Below are 25,395 nucleotides of genomic sequence, written 5' to 3'. Positions count from 1 at the left end.
CATCATTCTTCTTCCTCCAAACACGGCGAATGGAGTTAAGACCAAAAAGTTCTACTTTGGTCTATCTGACCACATGACTTTCTCCCATGACTCCTCTGGATCATCCAGATGATCCCTGGCAAACTTCAGACGGGCCTGGACTTGGGCTGACTTAAGCAGGGGAACCTTCCATGCGATGCAAGATTTTAAACCATGACATCTTAGTGTATTACTGATAGTAGCCTTGGAAACCATGGTCCCAGCTCTCTTCATGGCATTGACCAGCTCCTCACGTGTAGTTCTGGGCTGATTCTTCACCATTCTTAGCATCAATGGAATCCCACAAGGAGAGATCTTCCGTGGGGCCCCAGTCCAAGGGACATTGACAGTCATCATTAGCCTCTTCCATTTTTTTTGACAATTGCTCCAACAGTTGTTCTTTTTTCACCAAGCAATTGCCCCGTAGCCCTTTCCAGCTTTGTGAAGGTCTACAAGTTTTTCTTTTGTGTCTTTTGACAGCTCTTTGGTTTTGCCCATACTTAGACTTTGGCTGATTGTGGGGTGCACAGGTCTCTTTATGACAGCTAACGACCTCAAACAGATGCTACTAATTTAGAATCATGAGCAGAGTGTAGCTAGACTATTTGAAAGCAAAATAACAGGTCTTTGAGGATCAGAAGTCTGGCTGATAAGCAAGTAATCAAATACTTATTTGACACAGAAATTCAAAAATAAATTGTTCAAAAATCATACAATGTGATTTCCGGATTTTTCTTTTTAGATTCTGTCTCTCACAGTGGAAATGCACCTATGCTGAAAATTGTAGATCCCTCCATGATTTCTAAGTAAGAGAACTTGCAAAATAACAGGGTGATTAAACTGAACTGAACTAAAATGAATCAAATTGAATTGAACTGACCTGAGACGCTAGAGCAATATGTGTAACAAAGAAAATCTCTATTAAATACTAAATATATATACTAATATCCATCCATCCATCCACTTCCGCTTATCCTTTTCAGGGTCGCGGGGGGCGCTGGAGGCTATCCCAGCTGTCATAGGGCGAGAGGCGGGGTACATCCTGGACAGGTCACCAGTCTGTCACAGGGCCAACACACAGGGACAGACAACCATTCACACTCACTTTCACTCGCACATTCACACCTAGTGGCAATTTGGATTATCCAATTAACTTATCCTCACAAGTCTTCCGCCCACTGTCCAAAGACATGCAACTTGTGGGGATAGGTTATACTAATATTATTATTATATATATTACTAATATATTCTTTGAAGTTAGTTCATTTAAACTAACAACCCTCTATCTTCTGTACTTCAGTGTTTCTAAATTTTCATTGCATTCCACGACCACGTCCACTGGCTCAATCACTCCATTTTGGGCAAAAACATTAAAATTATAAATCAAATATGTACAAATAGACACACAAAGACTGGCAAATCTTTTTAAATATAGAACATAGTAGAAATAATAAAAACACACCACTAAGTCACACTAAGTCAGCCCTGAGCTTATCTAATGTGGGACAGGAAGTACATGTCATGGTCCTGGGCCCGTGACCCAGCGTTTTGAGTTTATTGTTATTATTTTCTAGCTTCTTCTGATTTTGTGTTAATTCTTATTTTGAATTAGTTCTTAGGGTTTGGTTCTTGTGTTTAATGTTTTAGTGTTCTCCTTTCTGTGCTCTGTTCGCGTCCCTGAGTCAGTATTGTAGAACAGCTTTTGAATTTCCTGTTTTACTTTGAAGGTCTGTGTCTCGTCGTGTCTAATTAGGTTCAGCTGTGTTCCCGGATTACCTTGTGTGTATTTATAGTGTGTGCCTGCCTGTGTTCCTTGTCGGTTCGTCTTTGTTATTTGGTAATCTCTGCGTCTCTCTGCTCTCCATTCTGCTCTTCATTCCCTGCGTAACCTCCTTATGTTTTCCCCTGCAGTTATGGTTTCGTGTTTTGTTTGTTATTAGTTTTCCACAGTTTAGGTTTATGTTTAGTTCTGCCCTCGCCTCTGTAAATACACTCACTCGCATCACCGCCGCTGTCTGCAACTTGGGTCCTCCTTCACTTCACCACACAACTGCTGCCCCAGCCAGACACTACAGCCCTTATATAAAAGGGACCGGTACTGTCAATAAAGACAAAAAATTTGAATCGATGTCAGATTAATGCCAACACCAAGACACACATACAGATGTGCACAGGTGGCCTTAACGCACACCAACAGCCCAAAGGTGTCACCAGGGTTTCCTCACAGTATGTGTGGAATCAAAACTCACGTTCAAACACGTTCTTAATGTGAGCCGTATTCTCAGGAGGACCCGCTAGGTGAAATAAAATAACAAAATCCAGCGTACACCCAGGAGGCAACATGACTGAACAGATACAACAATTCAATTTGCTGTTCAGTTACATTCACATTCATGCTTTCCCTCCTTTAATTAAACGCTTGCACATGTTGGTGCTGAGCAGACGCAAATACAGTCAAATAAAATCCATCCCAGCGCCCAGTATTCTTCCTGATTAAACAAATGGGGGATTTGATATTTAGCATCAAGCTTTTGTGTGTGTGTGCAAAGCAAATCAGTAATTTGCTAGCATGAAATGACATTCAAAGCAATATATAGTTAACAAACTGAAACTAATGAACACATTTCAAGGGAGTCCAGAGGATGAGAATGAACGCAGCAAGCAGACTCAGCTTCGATATCAGTCACACATTTGGAACCTGTAGACATCAAACACATAATTACAAAGGATTCCTACATTTTTCTGGTGTGATGACATGACTGCAGGTTGTTGCGTACACACACAACCTGAAGAAGCTATCCATCTATCCATCACCTGTAATCTGTTATTTAAACCATCAAACTGCTAATGTTGTTCATGAAAAAACATACAGTTGAGTGTTAAGTGTCCAAGTCTTAGCTGCGGGCACCTCAAATTGTCGGTTTTTATTCTGAGAACTTGATAAAGAACCAGAAAGCATCTGTGTTACCGAATTAGTGTAAATGGCCTTCAGTTGAGTTTTAGCAGAGAGCTTGAAAGTGATTGTCCATTTACTTTAATGTAATGATGAAGAGTTCTATCGAAAAATACCTAAAATAACCAGTACTTTGGAACATAGCGTACTACCCTGCTAACAGCATGAATTTACCCATGAGCAGTCTACTGGACACACTTGATGTTATTTGGAGTTGAGCCAGTGTTCTTACATGTCTTTGTTTTACCCTTGAAAATACTGGAGCCTGACTAAGTGACAGAGACCACTAAAAACAAGATCACCCTGAGCGTGCTGTCAACACAGGTCACAATCATACCGTGTATTTCACAAATATTTGTGGGGAAAATAAAAGAAAGGCCACATGTATTCTGTGCATGTGTTTATCTGACATGAGACTCCATGGCAAGCAAAAAAACCCAATCCTGTCCCTGTGCACATGCACATGAATGAAAGCGAGACAGAGATGTGCAATCTTTACGTTGGATATTGAAGATTTCCTCAGTGCTCGTGAAGGTTATGGAAGGTTTTGATGCAGAAGGAAGGCAGGGAGGAAGGAAGGTTGGGTGGATGGATGATGGATGGATGATAGAGCAGGACAAATATCAGAAAGAAAGGGGAATTAGAGATATATTAGAAATAATAATAGAGCTCTCTTTATCTAATAATAGAAAAAAAATAAGGTGACAAATCAGTTCTTCGGTCCCTGGACCACTGGCACATCAACTAAGGGAATATCTTTTGTTTTTTTTGGTAAATCCTCCTCATCATCATCCAGAGACTTGGAGAATCAATATAAAGGCACATGAAACCTGTTATGTATCCTGGTATGTGGTGGCTCAGTCATTCAGCCTAGAGACCAGCCGATCTCTCACACTGTATAGTCTCAGGGCCAAACATACAGGGAGTGCAGAATTATTAGACAAATGAGTATTTTGTCCACATCATCCTCTTCATGCATGTTGTCTTACTCCAAGCTGTATAAGATCGAAAGCCTACTACCAATTAAGCATATTAGGTGATGTGCATCTCTGTAATGAGAAGGGGTGTGGTCTAATGACATCAACACCCTATATCAGGTGTGCATAATTATTAGGCAACGTCCTTTCCTTTGGCAAAATGGGTCAAAAGAAGGACTTGACAGGCTCAGAAAAGTCAAAAATAGTGAGATATCTTGCAGAGGGATGCAGCAGTCTCAAAATTGCAAAGCTTCTGAAGCGTGATCATCGAACAATCAAGCGTTTCATTCAAAATAGTCAACAGGGTCGCAAGAAGCATGTGGAAAAACCAAGGCGCAAAATAACTGCCCATGAACTGAGAAAAGTCAAGCGTGCAGCTGCCAAGATGCCACTTGCCACCAGTTTGGCCATATTTCAGAGCTGCAACATCACTGGAGTGCCCAAAAGCACAAGGTGTGCAATACTCAGAGACATGGCCAAGGTAAGAAAGGCTGAAAGACGACCACCACTGAACAAGACACACAAGCTGAAACGTCAAGACTGGGCCAAGAAATATCTCAAGACTGGCTTTTCTAAGGTTTTATGGACTGATGAAATGAGAGTGAGTCTTGATGGGCCAGATGGATGGGCCTGTGGCTGGATTGGTAAAGGGCAGAGAGCTCCAGTCCCACTCAGACGCCAGCAAGGTGGAGGTGGAGTACTGGTTTGGGCTGGTATCATCAAAGATGAGCTTGTGGGGCCTTTTCGGGTTGAGGATGGAGTCAAGCTCAACTCCCAGTCCTACTGCCAGTTTCTGGAAGACACCTTCTTCAAGCAGTGGTACAGGAAGAAGTCTGCATCCTTCAAGAAAAACATGATTTTCATGCAGGACAATGCTCCATCACACGCGTCCAAGTACTCCACAGCGTGGCTGGCAAGAAAGGGTATAAAAGAAGAAAAACTAATGACATGGCCTCCTTGTTCACCTGATCTGAACCCCATTGAGAACCTGTGGTCCATCATCAAATGTGAGATTTACAAGGAGGGAAAACAGTACACCTCTCTGAACAGTGTCTGGGAGGCTGTGGTTGCTGCTGCACGCAATGTTGATGGTGAACAGATCAAAACACTGACAGAATCCATGGATGGCAGGCTTTTGAGTGTCCTTGCAAAGAAAGGTGACTATATTGGTCGCTGATTTGTTTTTGTTTTGTATGTATATTTGTGAATGTGGAGATGTTATATTGGTGTCACTGGTAAAAAAAATAATAATTGAAATGGGTATATATTTGTTTTTTGTTAAGTTGCCTAATAATTATGCACAGTAATAGTCACCTGCACACACAGATATCCCCCTAAAATAGCTAAAACTAAAAATAAACTAAAAACTACTTCCAAAAACATTCAGCTTTGATATTAATGAGTTTTTTGGGTTCATTGAGAACATGGTTGTTGTTCAGGTGGACTTAAAGGAATTGGAATGAGGTTTTTGCAAATGAAGATTCAAATAGTGCGTATGATGCATTCTTATCAACTGTAATTTCACTATATGAAAAACATTGTCCTTTAATGAAAATCACTAGAAAGCATCACAGATCAAATAAGCCATGGATCACAAAGGGGATAGAAGATGCATGTAAAAAGAAAAATAATCTATATAAGAGATTCATAAAACAGAGGACAAAAGATGCTGAAATAAAGTACAAGTTATATAAAAATAGATTAGTAAATATTATAAGAACAAGTAAGAAAGAATATTACCACAAATTATTGGAGCAAAGTAGAAGTAACACACAAGAAACATGGAGGATATTAAACAGTCTAATCAAAAAGAGCTCAAAAAATAAGAATTATCCAGATTATTTTAAAAAAGATAAAGATATTGTGCTTGATAAAACTAAAGACATTGCAAATGAATTTAATGATTTCTTTGTAAATGTTGGCTTTAATTTAGCAAAAGAAATTCCAGAGTCAAGAAATAATAACGACCTAAATAAACATATTACCCAGAATGTGTCCTCCATGTTTATTGGTGCTGTAACTCATAGAGAAATAATTAACATTGTGAAGACATTTAAAAATAAAAAGTCCACTGACTGTTTTGGTATTGACATGATATTAGTCAAAAGTATTATAGAATATATAGTGCAACCTTTCGCATACATTTGTAATCTGTCCTTTCAAACTGGTGTGTTTCCCTCACAAATGAAAATAGCAAAAGTTATTCCAATCCATAAAAACGGAGAGAGATGTCAGTTTACCAATTATAGGCCAATATCACTACTCCCACAGTTCTCAAAAATTTTAGAAAAGTTATTTGTTAATAGACTTGATAAATATATTGAGAAGCATAATCTCCTAAGTGATAACCAATATGGCTTTAGAGTGAAAAGGTCCACTTCAATGGCAGTGATGGAACTTGTTGAAGGGATATCTAATGCAATAGATAATAAGGAATATACTGTTGGTGTTTTTATAGACTTAAAAAAGGCGTTTGATACAATTGATCATTCTATATTAATGAATAAACTAGAGAGATATGGCATAAGAGGGATAGCATACAAGTGGATGAAAAGTTACCTGGATGAAAGATATCAATATGTCGAATTCAATAATGTAAAATCTAAGCAGTTGAAGGTAACTTGTGGTGTTCCTCAGGGCTCTATGCTGGGCCCTAAATTATTTATATTATATATAAATGACATATGTAGTGTTTCCAAACTGTTAAAATGTGTATTGTTTGCTGATGACACCACTCTGTACTGCTCAGGTAAAAACTTAGAACAGCTTCTGACTACAGCGGAAAAGGAGTTAAATATATTAAAAAACTGGTTTGATGTAAATAAGTTATCATTAAATATAAAGAAAACAAAATTGATTATTTTTGGCACTAGACAAATGAAAAATGTATCTAAAATCAGGGTTAATGGAACTGAAATTGAAAGAGTGTACGAAAATAAATTTCTTGGAGTGATAATTGATGATAAGCTGAGTTGGAAGTCTCATATAAACCACGTGAAAACAAAAATGTCAAAAACCATTGCTATTCTCTATAAAACAAAGCATGTCCTGAACAAAAAATCATTATACACACTTTATTGTACTCTGTTGCTTCCATATATGACTTACTGTCTGGAGATATGGGGTAATGCATATAAAACGAACACTCTTCATATTTTCAAGTTACAAAAAAAAGCTATAAGAATTATAAACCAATCAAACTAACATTTTGTTTATTAATCTGAATACCCTGAAATTTTATGATTTAGTTGAATATAAAATGGCACAGATAATGTATAAAGCACAAAATAACTTGCTTTGCCCCAGTACTCAGAAGCTGTTCAAAGTCAGAGAGAGTCAATATGACTTAAGGGGAACAGATTTCTTTAAAAAAAAAACAAGATAAGGACAAATATAAAGCAGAGATGTGTTTCTGTTAGAGGAGTTAACCTGTGGAATAGTTATGACAGTGATTTAAAAAGGTGTAGTTCATTTTCCTTGTTTAAAAACATGTTTAAAAATAGAGTAATAGAAAAATATATAAATCAAGAATGAAAAGAGCAAAAAGGAGAAAAAAAACAACCTCTTGATTCTTTTGCTTTGATGTAGTTACTTATCTAAGGTGGAAAGTTTTTTTTTCTTTGTTTTTTTTTGTTTGTTTGTTTGTTTGTTTGTTTGTTTGGTTTTTGCTTTGTTTTATTATTTTCTTCAAGCCCTGTGTACAGGAGCTGCATACAGAAAGATATTTTGTGAAAAGGGTTGGCGTAATAAGCAAATGCTTCAGCCAATACCTTTTGATTAGCCTTGTCTCATGCTTTCTTTCTTTATGGTAGATTTTTGTTCTGTTTTCACTGTTTGTTTGTTGTTGTTTTTTCACTGTTTTCACTGAGATTTGAATTTGAATGCTAATCAATAAAATCAAAATCAAAATCAAAAAATCAATAATAACATTATTCCTCAAAAATACAACTTGCCTAATAATTCTGCACTCCCTGTATAGCAACAAAGATGTAGACAATCAGAAAGAGTCTGAACAGAAATATTTCAAATATAGTTCAGAAAGAGTACAATTTCTTTCATTTCAACTTTGCCATTTATTGGGTAAAATCACTCAAAATAAACAAATAAAACATAACCTAAACATGCAATTTGTTTCTGGATAGATGGCAATGAGGAGAAGAAAGGCAGCATGAGCTGGCTGTTGCATCCATCCAAACAACACTATAATTTCTATGGCGAATGTCTCTATACTTCAATCTATCACCAGCAAAGAGCCTGACACCTGTTGTGAATATGTATGAGTTTATGGCAATTAAAAGCAGGAGAGCACTGACAATGATAGCACAGACAGAAGAGCTATGGGCCATTCAAAGCTGCAGAGATGTGATTCATCTGCCCCACACCACTCCGCACTCCTTTTGTAATTCCCCTCTTTTCTCCCCCTCAAGTCTTTCCAATCCACTCCCACTTCCTTTTTTGCTGGATCTGTGTACAAATTAATCTTTTCTGCTCCGCCCTTGCTTTTCAGCCAGACCCATACAGCAGCATATGAAAAGCAAAACATCCCCTAAACAAAGAGAAAATAGTGAAAGTCTTCAGAGACTGGGATTCAAAGTCACCCGAGACTTTTAGTAGCTACAGCTATGGTATCAATTTGAAAATCCTAGGGGACTTCTTTAGTTACGCGCATTCACAAACATTGGTGTTCACCCGCCTGGTGGGTCGACGACATCAGCTTTGCACATTTGAGCCATAAAAAAAGCCATAAAATGTCATTACCGTCAGGGTTCCTGGGTCGTTGACCGATGAATGTAAAAACAAAGAATTACCAGATTATTATTTTTTTTTACATTATTTTAGTTTTTATGAAAAATGAGAGCCACATATGAGGATATTTGTTTAAAATTTTGATAGAACAGTAGCAGCATAATGTCCTCGTAAGTGGATATCAGGCCCTTGTAGAGCAAAATTGAGTATTTTGGTCTAAATAACCCAAAATGTGACGTCCACATATGTGGACGCAGGTCCTAGGAGGTTAAATAACAAAATCTCCACCACAGTAAGAAGCCATTCTTAAAGTGTAGGTTGACACAGTATGAGCTCAGTCTAACTGCATCTCTCTTTCAGCACTGACAGATTTGACTCAGTTATTGTGTGGTGCACTTTCAGTAATGTCTCTTTAGGCCTTTTCGAGCAGTAAAAGCAAACACCTCAGGGATACAGTCAGATGGAATGAATGATAGATGAGGCAGGCAACGCTTTTGTTCAAGAACTTCCTTTGACTTCTTTCCAAAAAGTTTTGTTTTTGTTTACCAACCTCTGAGAGTAACTGCCGACAGTGCTGAGGATGTTGCTGTATAGCGAACAATCACTGATCATCAGTCATGCCAAGCAAGAGTGTCTGTGCACAGAGAGGGAGAAACACATACTCTGTGTGGTGGATAAACGAGACGAGCTGAGGTCTTTCCCACTTAATGGGACTTGCAGAGACAAGGAATTTTAAAAAAAGAGTATTTTAGAATATTTTTCATTTCAAAATGTCACTTTGTGTGACAGCTTCCATATCTCTTGAGAGAAATAAGCAGAAAGGTACGTCTGCTCAATTAAAGATGGCAGTACTTATTTGGCAGTAGTAATTTCAGCCTTGTTCTTATACAGTGCCTTTCTACTCCACTTGAGCACCAAAGTGCTTTATACAGCATGTCTCATTCACCCATTCACACACAGTCATACTCCTGAATGCATTAAAAGCAACTTAGTCCTGTATCTTAATATTGAATCGGTACTGTATGTAACTTTGCCAAAACAATGTTGGACTGTGGTTTTCTCTGGTCCCCTCCCCAATCGGACCAGGAGGGACATGTTTAGCTGCATGTTCTCCTAAAATAGCTGGCTGTCTGAGTGGTGCCCAAAGAACGATGTGGGCTTCATAGATAATTGGGAAACTTTCTGGAGGAAACCTGGTCTTTTTAGGAGAGACTGCATCCATCTCACTTTAGATGGAGCAGCTCTCATTTCTAGAATTAATTAATGCTTCAATCTTAAATATGATAAGATAAGATAAGATAAGATAACCTTTATTAGTCCCACACGTGGGAAATTTGTTTTGTCACAGCAGGAAGTGGACAGTGCAAAAGTTATGACGCAAAAATTAGAATACAATAAGAATAAATACAGTACACAGCTGTACAGAATAGAATAAAATAATATACTATATACAGTAGAATAAAATAAAATAAATATACAATAAGATAAAAATAGAATACGAATGCTATATACAACTGAGTAAAAATACAACGATGCCAGAAAAGATTATTGCACTTAGTGTTATTGCACATGTGTGGATGTGTGTGCTTGATCAGTTAAAGTCTTTATTATGGAGTCTGACAGCAGTGGGGAGGAAAGACCTGCGAAATCTCTCCGTCCCACACCGTGGGTGCCGCAGTCTTCCACTGAAGGAGCTGCTCAGTGCTGTCACAGTCTGCTGCATGGGGTGGGAGATGTTGTCCAACAGGGATGACAGCTTAGCCGCCATTCTCCTGTCACTCACCACCTCCACTGGGTCCAGAGGGCATCCTAGAACAGAGCTGGCCCTTCGGATCACCCTGTTCAGTCTCTTCCTGTCCCCAGCAGAGATGCTGCCGCCCCAGCAGACCACGCCATAAAAGATAGCAGAAGCCACAACAGAGTCATAGAAGGTCTTCAGGAGTGGGCCCTCCACCCCAAACGACCTGAGTCTCCGCAGCAGGTACAGCCTGCTCTGCCCTTTCCTGTAGAGGGCGTCTGAGTTATGAGTCCAGTCCAGTCTGTTGTTCAGATGAACACCAAGGTACCTGTAGCTGTCCACAGCCTCAATGTCCATACCCTGGATGTTCAGTGGTTGCAGTGGAGAATGCTTGTGCCTGCGGAAGTCTACCACCAGCTCTTTGGTTTTACTGGCGTTGATCTGGAGGTAGTTCAGCTGGCACCAGTCCACAAAGTCTTGGGTCAGACCTCTATACTCCTTGTCGTCCCCATCAGTGATGAGGCCGACTATTGCAGAGTCATCAGAGAACTTCTGCAGGAAGCACTGGGTGGAATTGTGGGAGAAGTCTGCAGTGTAGATGGTGAAGAGGAACGGAGCCAGAACCGTTCCCTCTGGGGCCCCCGTACTGCAGACGACCCTGTCCGACACACAGCCCTGAGTCCTCACATACTGTGGTCGGTCGGTGAGGTAGTCCAAAATCCAGGTAGTGAGGTGATGGTCCACTCCAGAGTTCTCCAGCTTGTCCTTCAGAACCGAGGGAAGAATGGTGTTGAAGGCACTGGAGAAATCAAAGAACATGATTCTCACAGTGCTTCCAGCGGTCTCCAGGTGAGCGAGGGAACGATGTAGGAGGTGAATGACGGCATCATCCGCTCCAATGCCAGGCTGGTAGGCAAACTGAAGTGGGTCCAGTGATGAGCTTGTTAGGCGCCGAAGCTGAGCCAGGACCAACCGCTCCAGGGTCTTCATCAGGTGATCAACCTATCTCTAATGATCGGCTATGTACCACAGGCCTTCAAGCTGGCTGTAGTTAAACCTTTACTCAAAAAGCATCTCTAGACCCAGCAGTCTTAGCTAATTATAGGCCAATCTCCAACCTTCCTTTCATATCAAACATCCTTGAAAGAGTAGTTGTCAAACAGCTAACAGATCATCTGCAGAGGAATGGCTTATTTGAAGAGTTTCAGTCAGGTTTTAGAGCTCATCACAGCACAGAAACAACTTTAGTGAAGGTTACAAATGATCTTCTTATGGCCTCTGACAGTGGACTCATCTCTGTGCTTGTCCTGCTAGACCTCAGTGCAGCGTTGAACACTGTTGACTAGGGATGGGTACCGGTATCCGGTGCCATGATAGCACCAGTTCTGACATAAACGGTAGTAACCAGACCGAAAAGCAGCGCACATTTCGGTGCTTGATTTCGGTGCTTTTTTTTCCTGAGCTGTGATACACTTTAGATTCTAGCCAATCACTTTACGTTTCTGAGGATAGTAGGCGGGTCCAGGTACGTCCGTTCTTTTAGAGCAGAGCTACAGATTAAAAATGCCCAAGGCGAAGCGGTCAAGGTCTGGCTGTACTTCACAGCAAAATATGCAAACTCAGCAGCCTGCAACAAGTGCTTTAAGCTGATTCTGTGATACTGTGCAAAGGAGGCAACACCTCGAATCTGATGAAACACCTGGCGACGCATAGCGTTTTTTTTAAAAGCCGAAAAATGCGCCGTATTTGATAGCTTGCTGCGAGACCTCACACCGAGCACATCTACTGCGGGTGTGGTGCCTGTTATCGGACCCGGAGTTAGCAACATCCCCCAAAAACCCGAAGAGGAGAGTCCTGGCCCCTAGCCCTGCCAGTGTAGCAGAAATGATGAGGATGATGATGCAGCAGCAGCCGTTCTTCTCTGCGTGAGTAGCTTAATGTTGTTCGTGTGTAATTTACGTTGAGTAGGCTAACCACGTTATTATATTAATGCATGTAAGGTGAACTAGCAAACATCATCATAGCTACATGCGGCTGTCTTCTTGTTTGATGGCAGATACTCCCTTCACCCTGGCCAAAAAGGCTAAAATGACCAAAGAAAAAGAGGGAAACAGTTAAACATGAGAGGTTTTTGGACAAAGTTTGTGTTTTTTCCATTGATTAAGCACTGCTTCCAGCCAAAAGTGATGCCATATATGCCCTATAGCTGCAGAAAAGGCTAACATTGTTATCTTTTTACAAAAAAACAGCTGAACATGAGAGGTTTTTGGACAAAGTTTGTGTTCTCCATTCTTTAAGCACCGGTTCGAGCACCGTTTAAGCACCGGCACCGTTTCAAAAGTACCGGTTTGGTACTGGTATCGGATAAAACCTAAACGATACCCATCCCTACTGTTGACTATAATAATTTATTACAGCATGCTGACCAGCATATTAGAGCATGTAGTAATACTCAAAGGGGGTCATATGATTGTTGGGGGGTTTTCTGCTTTTTTTGTATTATTGCAGGGTTTTTACCTTAAACCACATTGAGGCGGCCATTGCTGTGATTTAATTTTATAAATAAAACTGAATTGAACTGAACTGAATAGACAATGTCTGGTCAGCTGGTACTATTTTACTTTTCTAAGACTATTAATGCACTGTAAGACCGAATAGTAATAGTTTGATAAATGAAATGAGTTCCAACTACTTAAAAACCTGTTATAAGTTCATACACCTTTATTTTTTTTAGTTTGAACAATTTTGTTTTTTCAAGTTATCAGTACTTGAATATATTGATTAGTTTCTAGCATTGCGCTCAAATAATTTGAGTTTTAACACTGACGTCACTTACGTGCCTACGTACGTACCTACGTGCGCCACCTGTTTCTTTATGAAGTGCTGGCAACCATCTTGGATTCCTCGCTTCGAGTGCGAATGCCCGCTCATTACCCCGAAAGAAACTTGTGGAACGTTAATATCCGAACAGAAATAAAAACATTTGTCAACGGGTTTTTTGCGGCATTGCCTTTGACGCTGGATAAAGGAGGGCATGCTATGGTATGTTACGGACTTTTGAACTGGAACAGCTAACCCTCTGCACTTGGCTAGCTGCATTTACCGCCTTCGCGGCATCTTCAGGAGCGCTTTGTGGTAAGTTTTATTTTTTCTGAAACTATAGTTCTCCGTTGTAATATGGGTTTTTATCGTCATAAATGTACAACTCTAGCAGGCATTTAAGAATTACATGCATGCGTCGTTTTATCCATGTCGGCTTGGCCCCAAAGTGTTTGCATGAATTATGCTAATACGCTCATATTTAGTATAACACATTATTAGTCCCTGGGACTAATAATGTGTTAATAACTTTTCTAATCTCTTACTATTTTAAAAGAAGTCTTTAGAAGGCATTTCTGGATTTGCAGATTATAAACTGCCTTGTGGTTAAATTGTTGAATCAATATGCACTGCTGCGCTGCTTCACACTTAGCGCATACGTGGATATTGATATTGGCTAGCCCATTTGCTAACTAGTGGAACTTAAAACTTACGTTTAGTTCTCTGGAGTTGTACATATTAAAACTGGGGCAGCAAAATTGTAGGCACAGGACATACTTACAAAAGCAGTGAATAATCATTACATAATTACGCGGTAGAACTTGGTTTACATTGCAAATAGTTATGTATACCAAGTTGAAATGTAGAATCTTCTGAACTGTAAAATTGTTGTGCCTGGTCTATTTTAGGTTAGCTTAAGGGTGAATCCATCAATAATATATTTACCAAACAGTTATTTTTTCGTTTTATTTTATTCTGATGCCCAGTGTTCATTAGTGAAAGACTTAGTTTTTTATCTGTCAGGGGCTGGGTCTGTGAACCAGCATTTTGAGTTTATTTTGTAGTTTTGCTTTCTTATGTTATATTGAAATGAGGTGAAGTTCTTGTATTGTTGTTATTATTAGTTAAGGTTTAGTTGAGTTCTGGGCTGGTTATGTTTAATCTGTGTCTCCTTGGTTGTGTGTCTTTTCTGTTCTCTGTGTAGTCTGTCTTGTCTTCTGTGTTTTACTGTTATGTCCATGCCAGGGCAGAAGTAAATTTTCAGGGGTGAAGATGCTGTTTACCTTGACCAGCTAAGACTACAGATTGTAGATGAAGTCGAGAAAAGTGAAAAGAATCCTGATTACAAAGCTGATGCTCACAACTTTGGCCTTGCAATGCAAAGAGATCATCAATGATGACCTACCAGTAGGTCAGATCCTGGATTGCTGGCCTACTCTGAAATCCCAGTCCCAGGTAAGAATGTATATAGATGTATCTAACAAGATGTATTTTATATCAACCCCTGTTATCTGGCCTGTCTGAACAAATTATGCCTTTGGAGTGTAAGGATTTTGATGTATTTTGCAAAGATTTATAGACTAATTGAAACTTGTAAACACAAATGTATCCTGTGTGTTCAGATCTGTGCAGAATTCCACAGGATTACAAACCTCCACCTGAAGAACCACTTTTATGCTGTGCTGGACCAACATGCTCCCCGGCTCCAGAGCTTATTCAGAAAGAAAGCTGTTTGCACAGGGAACGTGTCTGATGTCCTGTCTCAGCTCTTCAGAAGCTATAATCTCCAGGTTAGTGAGTTTTTGTCTTGTTTTTTGAGCTTCATTTGATTTGATCAATTTTTCAATTTTAATTACCATTCTTGACTAGGTTAGCCAATAATTTAAAATAAAAATTTTCTTGTGATGTAGGAACAAGCTGATATCCATGCCCAAAGTGCTGGTGTGCTTCATGCCCTCTCTGCCTATTTGTACGAAGACACCTCTACCTTCATCAAAACATGGGATGTAAGTTTTGGACAAAGTTGTGAACAATATCTTAGTAGCATCCTTGTTTAGATTTCTCAAAACATTATGACACTTTGAGAGTTTGAGAAGCATCTCCATGCTTGGATCTGTCTACAACAGTGTCCATGTCACATAATGGAAACACTACATGTTTTTAATGTGCGTAGACCTTCTATAATGTTCCTAGCCCAACCATACATCACTGTACAAATGAAAAAAATATATAACTCCTATTGACTTTCTGTTGTTATTGCTACGAAGAGGTATGACTTTGCTTTACTAAAAGTACTATTTTTGTCAGTTTGTTTTCTCAAATCTTGGTGTGTTGTGGCTTTTTTGTTGTTCAAACAATTGATTTCTGAGCTAGTAATAATCCAGAAATGTGACTTGTATAGATGAAACTAAGAGAAATAGGAATGCACTAACATGTAGTAATTTTGTTTTCTGTAGATGATGCATTCTGATAGACCAGATATTAGTGAAGTGCCACTTGGACTCCTCCTGATCAGAGCCAATTCCAGCGATGCAACATTCTTCTGCCCTGAGAAGACTGCAGTTTTGGTCGAGGGTAACATGATCATTGTTTTCACCACCCTGGCTGATGCATTTCTAGTAATATTTGGACTGACTGACGTCCTGCACCTAAGCTACCCAAAATGTTTGGCCAACATTTTTGACTTTATTCAGAAAGTTTTGATGGGTCTGAAGGGTGGGAAGTTGAAGCCCAAAGTGCTGAGTCTTAAAAATGATCTTTTGGCAGCAGAATAATGTCCAGGATTCCTACACAGCCCTCAAGTGCCTGTTAAAGCAAGTAATTCAGTTTATCATGTTTCCAAGTCTGGATAAGTTTTTTTATAAAAAGAGAGAATAGAATAAAGAAATCTTTGCAGACTCTGTTTCATACTTCATTATCTAAAAGCCACATCCAAAGTAAAAGGGGTGATTTTATTATTTTTATTTATTTTTTTCCCCCCATCATCACTTGTGTTTTAGTTGATTTTGATTGTGTTTTTAGTCAGATAACTGTAAATCTATAGAGAAAATGAAGGACAATCTCATTTCTGGCTTCTAGGTGGGATCTTGAATGTCACTTAAGGAACGTTCCTCCTGAACTACTCATAACTGACATAAGGTGCTAAGGAGGTTTATAACACTTTGTTTATGTCTCTAAAGAAGTATTTTTCTATTTAAAATTTTATTGCTTTGTTGTTGAGACTGTGATTGCACTCTACAAATGTGCATTTTGCATAACCACAGTACTGGCATATTAAAAAGGTTACCAATTATATTTCAGTGTATTAGCTGCACTATACTATTACTTTCATTCGGTTTTCCCACCTAATAATGCAGGATTTTCTTTTCCTTTTGTTTGTTTTTTTAATAAAAAGGCCATACTCATGTGTTAATCAAATTTGAATACTCTTAAAACATGTTGTGAAATTCTTTATTTCTAATATTGTAACCTTGTGCCAAAATTTCTGACATTATTCCCTATAAAATGTGGTGGATTTATGTCTTTGGGCTTTTTGTGTCAAAGTAACTCAATAAATCTGTAACTTGAATTTATATTTTCTGTCTTATGTTTTTACAAGTGTAATTATTTTGGGCACTTTTTTTTTTTTTAATCAAATTCAAAACACAGTAGATTTGGATATTACAAGCATTTGTATTTAAAATTTTTGAGTTGTATTAGCTTAAAATGGTTAACATTTTGAAACTAAAAATTAATTCCTTAAAGTTACTTGAGCTAGATTTGTACTTGAAACTCAAAATATCAAGTAGAGAGTACTAAACCAAAAATGTGGATATAACATAAAAACATTTATCAATGGTACTTAAAAATATTTATCTAAAGCTAATAAATAAAGTGTGTTTATTTAACTTTTATTTTTAAGTTTTAGTTACTTAAAATATTTTATGTAATCAGTTTCACCAAAAGTTTTGAGTAAAATTAACTTATTGGGTTTTACAGTGTGGAATCTTCATTAAATGACATATCACAGTTTGGGTCATGGCAGCAGCACCTCCTGAGAATATAGGAATACAAATAAATAAATACAAATTTTCCTCCTTTACATGTGATTTCCTCTTTTAGCATCATCTATAAAGAGAAGGAAAGTTTTGGTATCTGTAGCAAGAAATTACCAGCCTTCCATCAACCTTGGTGTCATCCATCTGCCTGTCCTAATTTTTTTTTTTTTTTTTTGGCCATTAGACATTGGACTGAATGACAAATTTGGAACAGACTCTCAAACATACATTAGGATTGAGAGGGGAAGAAAATGACTCAGTAGGTGAGGTTATGCATTACAGGTCATTATATGAGCAGCCTGAGAGCCACTCAGCCACCATTAACCACGATGAGGGGCGAATGGGACCATTTCCTGCTGGGACGTAATGGAAGAGATGTGGAGTACATGTTCAGAACTGATGGCTTCAGATGTTCCATGCTGGAAATTAACACTAAGGCCACACTCTGGACTATAGCACAGAATCTGTTTTTAATGCACTGCCCACAAGTCATTTATAGCAAAACCTGTTTCTCTGCTACCTTAAGTGGAACTGATGTACATAATGTGTAATAATGTCACTCCATATACAGTACAGTTAGCAAACAGAAAAGTAAGTGTTTAAAATAAGCACTGTTAAAATAAGACAATATTTCAGTGATTCTTAGGAGCTGTGGCGTGTCCAGCGCCACCCTCCCAACCAGACTGGCCACCCCAGGTGCCACCCCGAAGCTAAAACAATAAAATTCAATCAAATATCAAATGTACGATTATGTTTTCACAGTGAAGCTCAGATATCCGAGTGTAAGTGAATGCAGCATTGGCTTGTGCACTATGAGCATCACGTTAGCAAAGGAAGGAGAGCCAAGCACGAAAGACGGCACAGCAGAAAACAATTTTTCGGCAAAAGAAAATGAGGAGAGAATAAATGTCCCGGGAAGTAATATTAAGTTTGTTGAGCTTAGTAAACTTCCGTGAAATTTGAATACCAAGGAAAAAATAACACTTAAAGAATTAGTGCAACCGTCGAATACTTCAGACAGTAGGCTACTGAGGGGAGCTAACATAAGAGTTATGAGTTATAGGATATAATCCAAGTCGTAACATTGCTGTGTGGAGCTGCAGATTTGGTTGCAGGTTAATACTGGCAGTGTCACCATGCCAGCTGACTGTACTTCATCATCAGCCAGTGTTGTTCTTTATACATCAATATTACCAAAGTTTACCATGAGGCAGCACTTACACTACACTGTGCGGTCTAGCTAATTTCTCTCATTACTCTCCTATCTGCCAGCTCCATGTTATGAATAGAGTGTAAATCACCCCTGTGCCATGTTCAATGCAGGAATGTGCAGTTCTGGTTCTCAAGGCTCCTGTCCTCCCGGTTTCAGATGTTTCCATACTTCAACACAGCTGATTTAAAGAATCGTTTACAGACTCGTGCACAAATAGGCATTTGGGGATTATTTGATTTGAACTGGCTATGTTGGTATAGGTAACATCTAAAACGTGCAGGATAGGGGTCCATGAGAGCCAGAATCTGACATCCCTGACTTCTAGTTAAGGTCATACATCAGGAAAGTTGTTGTTGTCTTTTTTTAATAGGCAGATAAAGTTTTGCATTGGCATTGGCTAATTTGCCAATTGTATGCTAAAAATGTTTGTATTTTAATATTCAAAAATGTTTTTCCCAAAACATATGTGCACTACATGTCAGTAAAAATGCTATGCAAATATTGCTGTCCTTGAATGCTGAATAAACACTGACAGAGCACTGATTGTATCTCTTGTACTTTATCAACACAGTATCTAAAAACCGTAGTGGTTAAAATCTCATTCTAATAAGAGTTAAAAGCGCATTCGGTTATTAGGTTTATAGGGTTATTGAATTATGGTTAATGGTTGGTAGAATTTGTTTTGTTTTACATTATCTGCCAATTACATCTGCCACCCTTCTCCAAATCTGTGCCCCTACCTGGCCCCCCCAACAAGTATTTTCTAGAAATCCACTGTTTAGGAGGAACAGTGAAAACCAAACAATGAATTCAAACATATCAGTTTCAGCCTAATTCATCACAAGGATTAGTCAAACATACAGTGGGGCAAAAAAGTATTTAGTCAGCCACCGATTGTGCAAGTTCCCCCACCTAAAATGATGACAGAGGTCAGTAATTTGCACCAGAGGTACACTTCAACTGTGAGAGACAGAATGTGAAAAAAAAAATCCATGAATCCACATCGTAGGATTTGTAAAGAATTTATTCGTAAATCAAGGTGGAAAATAAGTATTTGGTCAATAACAAAAATACAACTCAATACTTTGTAACATAACCTTTGTTGGCAATAACAGAGGTCAAACGTTTACTATAGGTCTTTACCAGGTTTGCACACACAGTAGCTGGTATTTTGGCCCATTCCTCCATGCAGATCTTCTCGAGAGCAGTGATGTTTTGGGGCTGTCGCCAAGCAACACGGACTTTCAACTCCCGCCACAGATTTTCTATGGGGTTGAGGTCTGGAGACTGGCTAGACCACTCCAGGACTTTCAAATGCTTCTTACGGAGCCACTCCTTTGTTTTCTGGGCGGTGTGTTTTGGATCATTGTCATGTTGGAAGACCCAGCCTCGTTTCATCTTCAAAGTTCTCACTGATGGAAGGAGGTTTTGGCTCAAAATCTCACGATACATGGCCCCATTCATTCTGTCCTTAACACGGATCAGTCGTCCTGTCCCCTTGGCAGAAAAACAGCCCCATAGCATGATGTTTCCACCCCCATGCTTCACAGTAGGTATGGTGTTCTTGGGATGCAACTCAGTATTCTTCTTCCTCCAAACACGACGAGTTGAGTCTATACCAAAAAGTTCTACTTTGGTTTCATCTGACCACATGACATTCTCCCAATCCTCTGCTGTATCATCCATGTGCTCTCTGGCAAACTTCAGACGGGCCTGGACATGCACTGGCTTCAGCAGCGGAACACGTCTGGCACTGCGGGATTTGATTCCCTGCCGTTGTAGTGTGTTACTGATGGTGACCTTTGTTACTTTGGTCCCAGCTCTCTGCAGGTCATTCACCAGGTCCCCCCGTGTGGTTCTGGGATCTTTGCTCACCGTTCTCATGATCATTTTGACCCCAAGGGATGAGATCTTGCGTGGAGCCCCAGATCGAGGGAGATTATCAGTGGTCTTGTATGTCTTCCATTTTCTGATGATTGCTCCCACAGTTGATTTTTTCACACCAAGCTGCTTGCCTATTGTAGATTCACTCTTCCCAGTCTGGTGCAGGTCTACCATACTTTTCCTGGTGTCCTTCGAAAGCTCTTTGGTCTTGGCCATGGCGGAGTTTGGAGTCTGACTGTTTGAGGCTGTGGACAGGTGTCTTTTATACAGATGATGAGTTCAAACAGGTGCCATTCATACAGGTAACTTGTGGGGGACAGAAAAGCTTCTTACAGAAGACGTTACAGGTCTGTGAGAGCCAGAGATTTTCCTTGTTTGAGGTGACCAAATACTTATTTTCCACCCTGATTTACGAATAAATTCTTTACAAATCCTACCATGTGAATTCATGGATTTTTTTTTCACATTCTGTCTCTCACAGTTGAAGTGTACCTCTGGTGCAAATTACTGACCTCTGTCATCATTTTAAGTGGGGGAACTTGCACAATCGGTGGCTGACTAAATACTTTTTTGCCCCACTGTATATATCATATATGTGTGACTATATGCCAGGGCTGCACTGTATCAAGCACATCCCGTCTCAAACATGGTGCTCTTGAGGAAAATACAAATAATAATAATAATACAAATAATAATAAATAACTTTATTTATAAAGCACCTTTCAAGGACACTGTACAATAGGATAAAACACATAATAGAACAATGACACAATGAAGAACAATAAAACAAAAGCACAAGATAAAATTAACAAACAGTGTGTTCACAGTGAATATGCAGATTTGAACAGATGGGTTTTGAGTTGAGATTTAAACTGGGGGAGAGAACCAATGTTTCTTATATTTGGGGGCAGAGAATGCCACAGCCTGGGAGCAGAGCAGCTGAAAGCTCTGCTTCCCATGGTGGTGAGGCGGAAGGAAGGTACAGCAAGCTGGATAGAAGAAGGTCGAAGTGAGTGGGCAGAAAAGGTAGTGCTTAACAGGTCAGATAGGTAAGGAGGTGCAAGGTTATGAAGGTGAGCAGAAGAAGTTAGTATATTATCTGTAATTTCACTGCGAGCCAGTGAAGTTCCTGAAGAACAGGGGTGATGTGCTAGCAGAGTTCTGAACCAGCTGAAGCTTATGGAGGGATTTTTGGGGGAGACCATGCAAAAGAGAATTGCAGTAGTCAATACGGGAGGTAACAAGACTGTGGACAAGAATGGACGTAGACTGGGTGGAAAGAGAAGGAAGCAATCTGTTAATGTTACGTAGATGGAAACAGGCAGAACGGGTGAGATTATTGATGTGAGATTTATAGGAAAGTGAACTGTCTAGATAACACCGAGGCTCTTAACCTTAAGGAGAAGTGAAAGCTGTGGAGTTGATAGTGAGTGAGAAATGATTTGCCTTCAAAAGGTTGGATTTGGTGCCAATAAGGAGATTTCAGTTTTATTCTCATTGAGCTTTAGAAAATTAGAGCTAAACCAGGATTTTAATTTGGATAGATATTCTGTGAGGGAAGAAGGTGGGAGGAAGGAATCAGGTCTGCAGGAGAGATATAACTGGGTGTCATCAGCAAAAAGAGTAGATCAAATTTGCGGAAAATGGAACCTAGAGGGAAGATGTATATTCTGAAGAGAAGAGGGCCTAAGACTGAACCTTGGGGTACACCAGAAGTGACCGGGAAAAGACGTAAGTGGATTGATTTCAGTTGAATAAACTGGGAGCAGTCAAGGAGATATGATTGAATCCAGGCTAGCGGTGTGTCAGAGATGCCGAGAGAGGAAAGTCTGCTTAGAAGGACAGAGTGAGAGATGGTGTCGAAGGCTGAGCTCAGATCCAAAAGGACGAGAATGCTGAGTAGACCAGAGTCAGCTCCGATTAGAAGATCGTTAGTGACTTTAAGTAAAGCAGTTTCTGTACTGTGACATGAACGAAAACCAGATTGAAATCTGTTGTAGATGTTATTATTAACCAGGTGTGAATGAAGTTGAACTGCAACTACTTTTTTGAGTATTTTAGAGATGAAGGGTAGATTAGAAATCGGACGGAGGTTGTTAAAGTTGTTAGGATCTAAAGAAGGTTTTTTCAGTATGGGAGAGACTGAAGCAATCTTGAATAAGGAGGGAACGATACCAATGGTGAGTGAAGAGTGGAAGATAGCAAAGATGAGTGGGAGTAAGGAAGAGAGGCAGGATTTCACAAGCCCTGTAGGCATAGGGTCAAGATGACATGTGGCAGGCTTTGATTTGCATATAAACTCAAAAATATCAGATAAATCAGGAAGATGAAAAGTGGAAAACGGCTCAAAATAGAGAAACGGTTCTGGAGAGGGGGTAGACACAACATTTCAACAGAGTTAAATGGTAAATGGCCTGCATTTTGTAAAGCGCTTTACTCAGTCCCTAAGGACCCCAAAGCGCTTTACACTACATTCACTCATTCACCCATTCACACACTGGCAATGGCAAGCTACATTGTCATTGCCGTGGGGCGCACTGACAGAGGCGAGGCTGCCGGACACTGGCGCCACCGGGCCCTCTGACCACCACCAGTAGGCAAACATGGGGTTAGTATCTTGCCCAAGGATATTTGGCATGCAGCCAGGAGGCAGCCTGGGATCGAACCACCGACCTTCTTATTCATGGCTGACCTGCTCTGCCACCTGAGCTACAGCCACCCCAAGTAGCTAGTGAGAGTTGCTGGTGGATGTTATTGATTTTTGTAGTCCAGAAGAAGCATCAAGGAGTTACAGGTTTCAGAAGAAGAGAAGTGTGGTGCTAAAGCGTTGGGGGTTGAATTAGTTTGTTGAGAACCGAAAACAAAATCCTTGCGTTGCCCTCATAAGAACTGATAATACCTGAGTAGAAACTTTGTTTGGCCTTGTTGATGGAGTCTTTATACTGAAGTACGTGGTATTTGTAGATTTCTACATCAATGATTAAACCAGATTTCTTATATTTACACTCAAGCTGCTGAGCTTTGGCATTCAATGCTCGGAGGTCAGAGGTAAACCAAGGAGCAGTGCGAGCGAAGGAAACGGAGTGAGTTTTTACAGGAGCCAGTGAATCAAGGACATTGAGTAAACAATTATTATATTATAACAACAAATTATCAGGAGTAGAATAGAAGTCTGGATTCTGAATATTGTCCAATCAATGTTCTTGATGTCGCGGAACGAGATGAGACGGGTTGACAGAAGAGCAGCTGAGAGTGAAGTTAAATGAAAGGAAATGGTCAGTTATGGGAATTTCAGCAGCAGAAAGATTTGAGGGAGTAAGACCAGAACAGCAGATCAAGTCCAAGGTATGTCCTTTGGAGTGAGTGGGAAAGTCAATAAATTGTTTAAATCCAAAGCCCTCGAGACAGGAGGAAAAGTCTCTGGTGAGCAGAAGGTCATTATTATCCATATGAATGTTGAAATCTCCCACCAAGATCACATTTGGGGAGAGAGATGAAAGATGGGCTAGTAGATTAGCAAAGTCACTGAGGAAGACAGGGTTAGGTTTGAGGGGGCGGTATACAGTAGCTACACAGCAAATTCAAAAGTGTTAAATGTTTTGGTGTTAATAGTCTTCTTGCAAAAGTAGAGTTAATTTTACTCTAAGTAGAGTCACATTCTTTTAATGTAACTCTTTTAATGTAAAATGATAGTAGTTAAAATCGAGTGTTAAAAATGAGTGTTTCTCTGTCAAATCTGGAGGTGTTACAATGGAAACATTAACTCTTGACCTCTTAACTCTGAACTCCTAGAGGGGCTATGACACCAACAGAGTAAATTCACAGACTCCGCCCCCAGCACGGCTCCAATCGAAGCTGAAGTGAAGCCGTTTCAGAACATTTTGCTCTACATATTTGAGTTGTTTGCCATGCTTGGTAAGTCATTTTTTCAAAGATTGTTTCAATTATTGTTATTATCTTTTACTTCTGTGGCTCTTTGGAGTTGAGACAAAGCTGTGTGAAAGGCATTAGCCATGTTGCTCGGTGATAGCATAATATTCTGTTTTAGCTAGCTGAAAGGTATTGTTTGCGGGCAAATACCACAGCCTTGAAAAAAGCTTGCATGTGAATTTTCAGTCAAACTTTTGGTCAAATACACCTAAAACAATGTCTAGAATGTGAAATGTTGGTATAATGGTGCTACTTGAAGCCTGAAAACGATCGCCCATAAAAAAAAACGAGCAGTAGTAGACGAACAGCAGTAGCAGGCGTCCTGACTGGGTTCTACGTTAGCATAGATCCCTCCAGAGTTTTGTGCACACGGTTTAGGTAAAAATGAAAAAGGTTGAGGTTTTACATTTAGTTCAGTATTACCTGTTGCCTGTGTCTTTGTCTTTTGGGAAAATACTTTACACAAGTAATGGCTCAAAGAGGATTCCTTTTTTTTTCTGTGCTGCAATTGTTTACTGGATTATTTGTACCATTAATTAGTGTCAACTAATTTTTATTCAATCTCCGCACAGGATATGCTTGTGAAGATGGAATATGGGGGAGAGCAGAAGTGCGTTGAAGTTCCACAAAGGGATGAATGAAGGACATGCATATTGTATTGAAGAAATAAGTGATGAGAATGCTGTTATTTGCATTTACCAGCTCACCTATGTCAGACCTTTTGATAAACAAAATTCTAATGAAAGTGAGAACATGTACACTGTTACATCTTTCAGAAAATGTTTTGAAATTGTGCTGCACAGTTCAGAATAAATGTTTTTCAAAAACCATTGCGTCTTTTTAGTAAATGTTTATTTCCAAAAGAAATTTCTAGAAGTTCAGAACAGTAAAATTCCCGCTTTTTAGAATGAATTAGAAGATAACTCTTACGTAGTTAAACTAAAATACTCTTTGAGAGTTAATATATAAACTCTTAACACCAAGTGTTAAATTATTAACTCCAGACAGATTTGGTGTTTAACACTAAATCAGAGTTAACGTACCAACTCTCCAAAAAGAGTTAAATTAACACTCTCTGG

At 39.4% G+C, this 25,395-nt stretch overlaps 3 protein-coding genes across 3 annotated transcripts in view; 2 read left to right on the top strand and 1 right to left on the bottom strand.

The window, feature by feature from the left end:
• LOC309707015 (G2/M phase-specific E3 ubiquitin-protein ligase-like) overlaps positions 1 to 25,395 on the top strand; it is a 105,737-nt gene that overhangs the window by 23,319 nt on the left and 57,023 nt on the right. The window lies entirely within an intron of this gene.
• fhit (fragile histidine triad diadenosine triphosphatase) overlaps positions 1 to 25,395 on the bottom strand; it is a 168,876-nt gene that overhangs the window by 111,437 nt on the left and 32,044 nt on the right. The gene's annotated exons all lie outside the window — the stretch shown is intronic.
• LOC309706693 (uncharacterized protein) lies at positions 13,174 to 17,184 on the top strand. The gene is made up of 5 exons (XM_082533432.1): positions 13,174 to 13,567; positions 14,457 to 14,707; positions 14,875 to 15,042; positions 15,163 to 15,258; positions 15,709 to 17,184. Exons 2-5 carry the CDS (start codon positions 14,564 to 14,566, stop codon positions 16,024 to 16,026), a joined length of 726 nt encoding a protein of 241 aa, XP_082389558.1. The 5' UTR covers positions 13,174 to 13,567; positions 14,457 to 14,563; the 3' UTR covers positions 16,027 to 17,184.

The sequence above is a fragment of the Aulonocara stuartgranti genome (genome assembly GCF_965226115.1).
Source record: "Aulonocara stuartgranti genome assembly, chromosome: 5".
NCBI classification, from domain to species: domain Eukaryota; kingdom Metazoa; phylum Chordata; class Actinopteri; order Cichliformes; family Cichlidae; genus Aulonocara; species Aulonocara stuartgranti.
The sequence above is the reverse complement of the archived record's forward strand: the minus strand, read 5'-3'. Positions and strand labels throughout refer to the sequence as shown.

What these genes read in the sequence shown, in the direction of transcription:
- LOC309706693 (XM_082533432.1), top strand. Translation starts at nt 14,564, where the DNA reads ATGAAGTCGAGAAAAGTGAAAAGAATCCTGATTACAAAGCTGATGCTC. An exon ending in CTCTGAAATCCCAGTCCCAG is followed by an intron (nt 14,708 to 14,874) that starts GTAAGAATGTAT and finishes CTGTGTGTTCAG; the next exon opens with ATCTGTGCAGAATTCCACAG. An exon ending in TCAGAAGCTATAATCTCCAG is followed by an intron (nt 15,043 to 15,162) that starts GTTAGTGAGTTT and finishes CTTGTGATGTAG; the next exon opens with GAACAAGCTGATATCCATGC.